Consider the following 10,271-nt stretch of genomic DNA (forward strand, 5'->3'; position numbering starts at 1 on the left):
ACATTGTACTGAAAACATGGAGGATTAAAAAAAAAACTGGAGAAAAAGTGATGACTCCCTGTGACCCGTAGTTGCGTTCTGGCATAATATGATAGAAGACTTAAGTTTCGAGAAGCTCTGGTTAAATTTGGTCCTGACTGTTATTAGGCTGTGTTGGGGGCCCGTTTCCTCAGCATGTTACTTTAGTGAGTCCTGCAAGAAGCAGAAGCACTCAGTTTGGACCTTACTTTTCTACAAGATGTTTCAATGATTTAAAATCGGAGAGTCATTATCATCTAAATTCACTAAATAGTCTGTAAAGGAGCTGGCTTATGAGTTTTCCCCTCAGCAGGCAGCTCTGCAGTTATCCCTGAAGTTTAACATCATTAAAAGATTTGTTAACCCCTGCCCTTTTTTTAAAAAATTTATTTATTTTATATTCACTTTTGGCTGTGTTGGGTCTTCGTTTCTGTGCGAGGGCTTTCACCAGTTGCAGCGAGCGGGGGCCACTCTTCATCGCGGTGCGCGGGCCTCTCACTGTCGCGGCCTCTCCCGTTGCGGAGCACAGGCTCCAGACGCGCAGGCTCAGTGGTTGTGGCTCACGGGCCTAGCCGCTCCGCAGCATGTGGGATCTTCCCGGACCGGGACACGAACCCGTGTCCTCTGCATTGGCAGGCAGATTCTTAACCACTGCGCCACCAGGGAAGCCCCAGCCCCTGCTCTTTAACAGGCCCTGTTCTGGTCTTCACATCCCAAAAGATAAAAACCTAATCCACAGTCTTTAGGCCACAGCCTTTGAGTCATTTTTCCAGGAGTGGATGATATGACACACTAAGCCAGGTTGACTGTCATCACGGTCTTCATTTGAAAGCCAGTCAGCAAGAGTTAAAAGTCTAGAAAGTAGGTTTCCCCTTCTGTTTGAAGCAGACTAACCCATAGTGAAATTAAACCTATGCTTTTGGCTAATTGGTGTCTTGTCCTAAAGGCAAGCATCTGGTTGCTTACCTGACAGCTCCTGCTGACCAAGGGCACAGGTGTGCAAGACTTAAAGACAGAAACTTCTCAGTCTGGAAGGCACCTTAGAGGTTCTCCATCCAGCTCCCCACTTCAAAAATAAGGTTTTTCCTAGAACTCAAATGGGTCGTGAGATGCAAAGACTCCTCCCTTGGTATGAAGAAAAGCCCATTGCTGGTAGGCTCCCACTAATGTTAACTTTCATTTGCAATTCCAAAGTGAAGCAATAGGTTGAGTCAGACATCCCTACTTTTCCTCTCCTCGTTCTTCCTATTGCCTGGCAGCTGCCTCACATGGGTGGGTTCTGTCCCATGCAGTTTCCTGAACAGCCTGTCTTTCTTTTAGGTGAAGAGAAGGACTATACCATATGGCTGGCTCACTCCACAGACCCTGGAGATTATGGAGATGGCTGCATTTTAGGCTATAAAGAACAGTACCTACGGCTACGCAAGTCATCCGTCTGTCAGAATGGTCGGGACTATGTTGTGACCAAGCAGCCGTCCGTCTGTCCCTGCTCCCTGGAGGACTTCCTCTGGTATCAGCATCCCTCAGATCCCTATCAGCCATTTCCCGTGCTGGAGGAGGCAAAAGACAGTTCAAAAATATTTAAATCCTTTTCTTTCCCTTCTTCCTCAAGAGTGGAGTACTGTTGCTTCTTATTAAGGAAATTGAGGCACAGAGAAAGGGGACAAGAGTTGTTAATAATTGGACAGATAACATTGTGTCAGTTACTTATTGGCCAGAACCAGCAACAACCCCTGGACATCCTGACTTGGCAGTGGCGGGAAGGAGAGAGGTACATAAGGAGGATGAGGATTAAAAAGGAGAGAGAGAGAAGATGATAGGGCAGAAACACCAAGAAAAGTGGTACAGGAGCTCAGAGGAAACGAGTTTAGCAAGCAGCCTGACAGCCTGGGTGAGGCAGGTAGGGTACTAGGTTTGGGGCCGTCTGCAGGACTGAAGGCAGAAAGAGTGTGGATCTGTCCTGAGACAGGAGGTGACATCAGTATGTATGGTCTGTATGTCCCACCAAGGCTTAGAAGCCATCAAGGTGGACTCCCTGGAGTTCAGGACCATCCAGGCTTAAGGGTTAGTTTCTTGGCTGGCACAGGGTTAGCTGATTATACAAGGGCGAGGGAGTCCCTAGGTAGCCTAAGCGAGGTAACTTAGGGCAAATAAGAGGAACTGCTTCACATCACAGGTACTAATCTTATGGAACTTGTTACCTGCAAAAGATACTGACAGGAGGTAGAAGTGGATTTGGAAAAGAAGGCAGGCAGATAGATAGCAGTCCTGTCCTCCCACAATGTGTTCTCCTGAACTGCAGGTGACAGAGAATGCAGGACTGAGCAAACTGCAGCCTGACCCAGTGTGTTTCCTCCTGCGTGGCTCATATCTGTGGAATGGCCAGGGGTCCTCCCTTCTCTATTTCCGCAGGGGAAAATATCACTCGGGTCACTTTGATGTTGTAATAGGGCTAGAGCTTATTCATACTGTCAAACTCTGAAGGGCTGTCTCCCATCCTTAACTGCACACAGGGTGGCTCCCGGTCACCTGAGCGTCTGCTGTTTTCCAAACATGTGGTGCTTTTTCAGAGCTCCATGCCACTGTGCATGCTGCTGCTGCTTCCTGGAAGTCTTTCCCTGCTTGACCCCCAAGCCTGGTGAATTCCTACTTGGCCTTTAATACTTAGCTCAGATACCGTCTTCTTAAAGCCTTCCCCAGATTTTCCTCATCTAGGCTCCTAATACAGCACTTCCCGTATTTTAATTATTGGGTATAGATTTGCTTCCACCATTAAACTCCAGACTCTTTGAGTGCATATTGTATTGGATAATCACATAGTCATAATGACAGCCGCTGACGTTTTCTAGCAGGACGTCCGTTTACACTTGCCCTCAGCAGCCCTGTGAGAGAGGTACTCTGGTTATTTCCATTTCACAAAGGGAGAAATGAAGGTACAGAGAGGTTATGACTAATTTGCCATCATGTGGCAGAGCTGCGATGTGAACCTGGCCATTCAGCTCCAGAGCCTGCCCACTGTACCCCACGTGCTTGAGAAATGTGTACTTTGTGAGTGGGAAGGGTATGGTCCCTGAAATTTTGGATTGAACACATAAAATTTTTGCCAGAAATTTCTCCTTGCTATTGGAGGTGTGGTGTCTTCTGTATCTTTTGTTCTCTCTACCCTCTCCCTTAAATATTTGTCAGAAAGCCTTGAAGTACAAGCAGCATCTATATATTCACCAAATAATCATTGAATATTTTCTATGCACAGGGCAGTGCAAAGTGATAACAGGAAGTTTATTATAGACTCTCCTGGTAAGATGCACATAATTTTGTTTGAAACAGAAGGTGGGATCCTTGGGGATTTAGAAAAGGGAGAGACTATTCCATCCAGAGCTGAAAGGAGGTAGGTGGGTCAAAGAAGGCTTTGTAGAGGAGGTGGCATTTGGGCTGAGCCCTGACGAGCCGTAGGATTTGACCATGCATATCTGGGAAGAAGCAGGTCGTTAAAGCACGCGGACTGATGTGGGCTTAGACCACCCCAACAGCGTGATCAGGAAGGGTGTGCTGGGAGATAGACCACGAGGGGAAGTTACAGTAGTCACGATGAAGTGAGTGGGTCCAGATGGGGGTGCTCAGGCTGTTTCCGACTTAGATGGTGGGAAGGAAGGTAGTGTCCTGGACAAACGGAGGAAATGACCGGAGGGACTGGCATGAAGGAGAAAGTGTGATGTATTTTGAATGTTTTGTTTATTTGAGGTTCTGTCAGCAGATTTAGATGGCAGTGTCCAGCAGATACTTGGAAATGTAGGATTAGAGCCCAAGAGAGGTAAAACCTAGAAGTTTTAGTTGCAACAAATAGTTAAGCTCATGAAGGGGGAGTTAAGAGAATGAATTATAGGATCTTGGAAAACATCTGCACTTATGGGTTAGGAAGAGAGCAGAGCAAGCAGTGACCAAAGAAACAGACGAGTGCCGCTCTCAGGGCCTCAGTGGGTGGGGCACAGCATTGTGGCAAGTGCCCCACAATAGGTGGTCAGAGTGAACGAGACAGAGAGAGCCCCCTAGGTTGGATGACTGGTGAGCCCTGGGGGGCCACAGACATTCATTTTCAAGGTTGCAGAAGGGGGTCGAAGCCCAAATGCATAGAATAAAAAGTACATGAGTACAACAGAACAAGGAAAAAATATTTTTTAAGAAATCTGGCCAGTAAAGGAGAGGATGGTGAAGGAAGGGGACAGGTTCAGGCTAAGGAGAAGCCTCCAGGTGAGTGGGACTAGTGGTCACTGCCACACTGCCCATGGAACGAGCCCCCGCCCAGGGGCAGTAGGAAGGATGGGGCCGAGGCCGCTCGTGTCCTTTCTTTGGGGAAAGCAGAGAAAGAGCAGATGGGTGGCGCTATGGAGAGATGGGATAGAATGGAGGGCAAGAACAGGCATTCACATTGGCGGCAGGGACCATCGAAGAAACTAAGAGGGACACGGAAGTGGGGAAGGCAGGAAAGGTTTAACATACCCGCCATGGGTAGAACATGGGTAAATGAGTTATTTGGAGAGAAATAAAAGAGTTGCTGAGTGTCCCAGAGCTTAGATCTGTTGCTGATGTACTATTTCTCTGTGTCTTAGTCACGTGAGTCCCCACCCCCTGCAGGCTGCCCTCCTTCCCTTGCCGGAGCCTGAGCTGTCCGTGTGGGACTCATAGCTACTGAGTCTGAAGCCCAATCCATAAGCTCTTTTCCCTCAGTTCAGCCCTCCCCATGTGCTTTTTTTCCCTAAACCTCTTTATATGTCACAGGCTTCCTTAGCTTCTCTCTGGCAACCCAAGACTGGAATATTGACCATCCACTGCCCCCTACAAAGCCTTCATTGCTAGTCGCTCCCTGTCTCTCAGCAACTTTGAAAGACACCTTATTTGCTGATTCTTACAGTGATTTTGGCTACTTCCGTCCAGAAAATGACTCCAAGTGTGTGGAACAGCCAGAACTCAAGGGCCACGACCTAGAGTTCTGTCTGTACGGGAGAGAAGAGCACCTGACGACAAATGGGTGAGATGGCTGCTTCTCCCGTATCGGGACTGAGTCTCCACTGTGCAGAGTGAAAGCTGCGTCTCTCCGCATAGTTCTGAGCAGTAGTTGAGAGCACTCTAGAAAAATACTGTCTACTAAAACTTTCTGTGATGGGGGAAATGTTCTGTAATCTGCTGTGTCTGATGCGGTCGCCACTAGCCCTGTGTGGCTGTTGACACTAGTGTGAGTGCGGGACTGAAGTAATTTTAATTAATTTAAGTGTAAATTGCCACCACAGTAGAGAGCGCTGCTCTAGAGGAGGCTCACTGCCTCCTTCCCTGATAAACACTCCCCTCCCCTGTGGTTTATGTACCGCGTGTTGACGTGCTTTCCCTGGTCACAGTTCTTTGACACAGTCTCTTAAGGCAGAAAGGTGGCATGTCCCTGCAGCAAGGCAAGGGATGTGTGGTCTGTCCAAGGACTGAAACTACACAGAATATCCCCAAAACATCCCTTCAGATCTCCCCCAAGGCCTGAAAGATGGTGTAATGACCAGAAGTTTTTCTGCCACTTCTAAAATCTTGTTTCCAGGAAGTAAGCAAGAATCCAGAAGTACATCCTTGTATTCTGTTAACAAATTTTCTCTGCCTCTCAGGTACCGGAAAATTCCAGGAGACAGATGCGAGGGCGGAGTGAATCCTGCTCGAGAAGTGAAAGACTTGAAAAAGAAGTGCACAAGCAACTTTCTGAGTCCAGAAAAGCAGGTATGTTAAAGTAGATCTGGTTTAGATACAAGTGGGGTTTCAAGTTCTGCCAGGAATAGTCAAAGTTACAGTGTCAAGAGCTCTGTTACAGAGTACAAGTGGCCAGACTACTTCTGTCAGGCTTCCCTTCGTACAGGAAACTGTCAGGATGAGGGATGGTCACATAACCCAACGCTAAGCTCATCTACCGAAAACGTTTTTGTTGGGGAAAAAAAAATGGTACTCAGTAAAGTTTTTCCAAGTCTTAGGTGCATACGGTTGAGGAAATTTCTGAGGCTCAGAGTCATTTAGGAAAAAGACTCAAGAAGTTCGGCTGTAAAGGGCTGGAGATTTACACATGTGGAAGGGAGGGCACTGGACCATAGGTAGGGTGGGTCTGTTTGCCGAGTCATGTCAAGTGTGTTCAGAATGAAAAACTGAACTATGGTAATAAGGGGCTGGTTCTGATTTAGAAGCAAGTTTTAGGGTTGATTACAGTTCTGTAGCACTGAACTCTCTGGCTGGAATATGGGGATATGGTAAAGAGGAAACCTCTTGATAAAGAAGCACTGGCCCAGCAGTGAGACTTGGGGCAGTAAACTGTGGGCCCCAGGTTCCTAATCTGGAAATTGAGAGGTGGACAATCTGCAGTTCCCTCCTACCTAACCTTCTAAGGGATGAGGGCCTGACAAGGGGTGGGATTAAGAAGGCAGTGGGAGAAAAATGTGTGGGTGTGTGTACTTGTCGGGGGCAAGTTCCTCCTCTGCATCCCCGCCCTGCACTCCTGGTGGCTGTCCTCAGAGTGTTTGTGTGTGTGATTGCACAGGACTCCCGCCCACAGGGACACAACTTGTCCCAGAATCCAGCTCCGCCTCCTCTTGGATACATTGAAAACACACACACCCTATCTCCCACCCAAAAGCAGGTAGGTCACACTCAAACAATGATACGGAAAGCTTATTTGTAAAAACATACAACAACTTAAGTAAAAAATAAATCTCGGTGTCATAGGATGGCTTGCCTAACGTAACATTGGCACAGCTCCTTTCCAGGTAATGGCCCTGTTTTAGATTCATTCAGCCCACTTATTATCATAGTCTCCCTTTCCTGCTTCACCCTTAAAAGCTCCCAAGACTTATAAACAGTGGTAGTGGGGAACAGTCACAATTACCATTTGATCTAGGTAGTTGCTACGACTTCCAGTGTAACTTTGAAGTGGAAGCCACTGAGTTTGCACCATTCTGACAGCTTTAAGGCAGTTGAAGTTCTGGTTACCCTCTGCCAGCTGTGATATTCTCCTGGTAGCACTGAGATGGTTCATCTTGGGGGCGGGGGTTTGGGAAAGTATCATCATTAGGTGCCTAGAGACTGCAGATCATTCAACAGAGAAATGGGGGAATGAGCAGCCTCTTTGAATTCAGTCCAAGAGTATGCACACCCAAAATTGTTTGTGTTTGTGTTTTAATTTATCAAGAATTCCAAGTCAAATTCTGTTCCGATTATCCTGGCTACTGTGGGATTGATGCTGGTCACAGTCGTAGCAGGAGTGCTTATTGTGAAGAAGTACGTCTGTGGGGGAAGGTAAGGAACGGAAATCAATCAAACCAGAAAGTCCACCGAGGGCAGACGGTTGAGTCAGCCCCTGGCAAAAACTAACTAGTTGAAGTGATGTTACTGAAACATCAGGCCCAAATCTTTCCTTACATTTTCCATATGCCAGCTACGGGCTGTGCTTCCTATATGTGTGACTCATTCTGCAAGTGTGTAAAACTTGGAAAATCCACCGTCCTATAAGAAATGCACCCCTCCTCACCATGTGAGAGCTGACAGTGGTTTCCACCCACAGGTTCCTGGTGCATCGATACTCTGTGCTCCAGCAACATGCGGAGGCCAATGGTGTGGATGGTGTGGATGCTTTGGACACGACCTCCCACACTCATAAAAGTGGTTATCATGATGACTCAGATGAGGTGAGACTATTTCTTCTTGAGGGGTGGTCCAGAAATTTTTAAAAAGGGTGATCTTTGGGCTTCCCTGATGGCGCAGTGGTTGGGAGTCCGCCTGCCGATGCAGGGGACACCGGTTCGTGCCCTGGTCCGGGAGGATCCCACATGCCACGGAGCGGCTGGGCCCGTGAGCCATGGCCGCTGAGCCTGCACGTCCAGAGCCTGTGCTCCGCAACGGGAGAGGCCACAACAGTGAGACGCCCGCGTACCGCAAAAAAAAAAAAAAAAAAGAAAGGGTGATCTTTTCTTACTCATGATCAAGATAATGATTGAAGCAAAGGAGGGTATAAGCTAGAAGCAGCAATTTAATGACTGTAAGACTTGGCCAACCCAGAAACTAGGTAATGGCTTTCAAAATAGGGATTTTTTTGGTCTGTAAATAATACGGCCTATGTCTTTCTTTTCAGGACCTCCTGGAATAGCTCCTCAAGGGAGCTGGGACTGAGCACAGATGATGGAACCGCAGTACCTCTTACACTCCCTGTGGCTCCGACTTGGGGAAATAAATTTCCCGTTGCGAGGGACCCAGCTCTGTTTCTGCTGCTTCCATCAAAGCCAAAAGGACCCACACTAAAGAAATGGGGGGTGGGGACCCTAAACACTCTTACAATTGGCCCTGAGAAGAGAGGGAAAATTTTTAATTCTTTAACTTTTCATTTCAAGTTCTATCTTTCTGCAAGGTACGGGCCCTTTTCGGTTTTGTTTTTGTTTTTTAAGGGAAATGAAATGGAATTGAAGGGAACTTTTCACTAACCCCACTGTTGCATGTTTTGCATGGCGCCTGCCCCAGGGCACCTGCCAGCTTCAGCATCAACTCTCACAAAGCACTTGGTGCTGTCCCTGGGCTGTGCTGGCAACACGAAGCAGCCGCAGAGATGAGCACAGAGGCTGCGATGACTGGCACAGCCTGGGCAGCCTTTCTCCATCTGGGGACAGCCCCGCTCCAAGAACACTGCACACCAGCTCCTCACACAGATCCCTGCTTTTTGTTGTTGTTGTTTTTCCAGGGACCATAGGCCACAGTGATTTTTCTTTTCCCCTGTTTAATTAAGCAATACCCTCATTAATTGCCCTTTGGCAACTAACTTACATGTGCTTCCAAGACACTAAATCAGGAAAACTTAAAGGGTAATATTTTTAACTTGGGGCAGGAAAAAGGGAGCAGCAGAGAATTGACTAGATTTAGCACCTATTAAAGGAGAAACTCTTGCTGCTTCCGAGATCTTTCAAGCCATGCTTTGTGTGTGTGCCAGTGGACTTGCTCAAGGTCTGGGTTCAGGCTTGCCCGGGCTGTGTGCCCAGGCTGAGCGAGCTCTTCGCTGGAGTGGCTGGTGGCATGGGCCGTGCAGCCCCTGAGGATGGCACGTCACAGTCTTCTGCGTCCCCTCCTGCCTGCTGTGCTGGCTCCTTGGTGAATCATTAGAATGGCTGCTTATTTGCTCCCTCTTAGGTTGCTGCTCTGCATGGAGCCATGACTAGACATGTTTTCAGATTTAGGCTTTTTTAAAAAAATCAGAATTTTATTACCAGACTCTCCTCCTCTGCCCTTTTTCCCAGCTTTGCCAAGTAATTTGTTGGCATGAAACTTTTGGCTGAACCAACTGAAAAACACACTTCTAGTGTAGATGATGTTTCGTGTGATACATTAAGTTCGTATTTTAAATTTAAAAAAATTTTCCTTTTGACATTTTTAAAAATGAAATAAATTAGAAAATGTAGCAAGATGGATTTTGGGGTGGCCATATAGTGATGGAAAGCTGCAATCGTTAGTTTTAATACAGCTTGACTATTTGCTATACAGGAATATAGTAGCACGTTTTCAGTCTTAGCATACCTACTGTGCCGGTCACAGTTTCTCCCAATAATTATGATTGGGACATTCTTTGATAAACTGCTGTTTTGTTGCTAGTTCACTTTATGGCTAGAAAGTCAGGAAAAAGTAAATGTGCCAAATTAACTGTTGTCAGAATGCGTGAGCAGATGGCTGAGTTCTCTCCTCACCAGAATGGATTCACAGCCGCAGGGAAAGTGGGGGAGGGAATGGATGGAGAATTCTAGAGACTTTGAAACTGCAGTAAACTTAAATGAGTCAGGGAGCTATAAAGTTAGGGCAGTTTTTGTAAAGAGAGTTAATACTTGTTAGAGCCAGAGAACACTAGTCTTTTAGGAAAAGCTCATTCTTTTTACAAGGTTTTTAAATTAAAAGTAATTCCAAAGATATACCGGCTCACAAATGATTAAGTATCGGCTTTTGTCCCCGGTCGCCCTCACCTCCTGCCCAAAATGAATTTGATGTCCAGAAAAGACCTGCTTACACCATACACCTCTTCTCCCCACATATACCCGCTCGGGTAGGTGTGCTGATATATGGTAATTCTCTGATTAGTTTTAAGATAGGAAAGTTAATATTCTTCTCTAACCGTATAAGATTAGGGCTCTTTGCCTATAATGATATTTCTATAGAACTTGGCAGTTTTCACAGCACTTCTTCTCTTGCATTATGTAATTTGAACCTTA

General features: G+C 46.7%; 1 protein-coding gene across 4 annotated transcripts in view; it reads left to right on the forward strand.

The window, feature by feature from the left end:
* Nucleotides 1-9,900, forward strand: part of SORT1 (sortilin 1) — a 71,372-nt gene extending 61,472 nt beyond the window's left edge. For 2 of the 4 annotated variants that reach the window (XM_029228977.1, XM_029228976.1), the window contains exons 15-21: nucleotides 1,339-1,528; nucleotides 4,928-5,044; nucleotides 5,661-5,769; nucleotides 6,575-6,673; nucleotides 7,223-7,329; nucleotides 7,595-7,718; nucleotides 8,162-9,900. In XM_029228977.1, the coding sequence (XP_029084810.1) occupies nucleotides 1,339-1,528; nucleotides 4,928-5,044; nucleotides 5,661-5,769; nucleotides 6,575-6,673; nucleotides 7,223-7,329; nucleotides 7,595-7,718; nucleotides 8,162-8,176 (761 nt within the window). In that variant the 3' untranslated portion in view covers nucleotides 8,177-9,900. The remainder of the gene's footprint in view (nucleotides 1-1,338; nucleotides 1,529-4,927; nucleotides 5,045-5,660; nucleotides 5,770-6,574; nucleotides 6,674-7,222; nucleotides 7,330-7,594; nucleotides 7,719-8,161) is intronic. The other 2 variants (XM_029228979.1, XM_029228980.1) reach the window with 1 other exon arrangement.
* Nucleotides 9,901-10,271: the final 371 nt, after the last annotated feature.

Source organism: Monodon monoceros, unplaced genomic scaffold (assembly GCF_005190385.1).
Source record: "Monodon monoceros isolate NGI ecotype Baffin Bay Population unplaced genomic scaffold, NGI_Narwhal_1 Super_Scaffold_18, whole genome shotgun sequence".
Classification (NCBI taxonomy): domain Eukaryota; kingdom Metazoa; phylum Chordata; class Mammalia; order Artiodactyla; family Monodontidae; genus Monodon; species Monodon monoceros.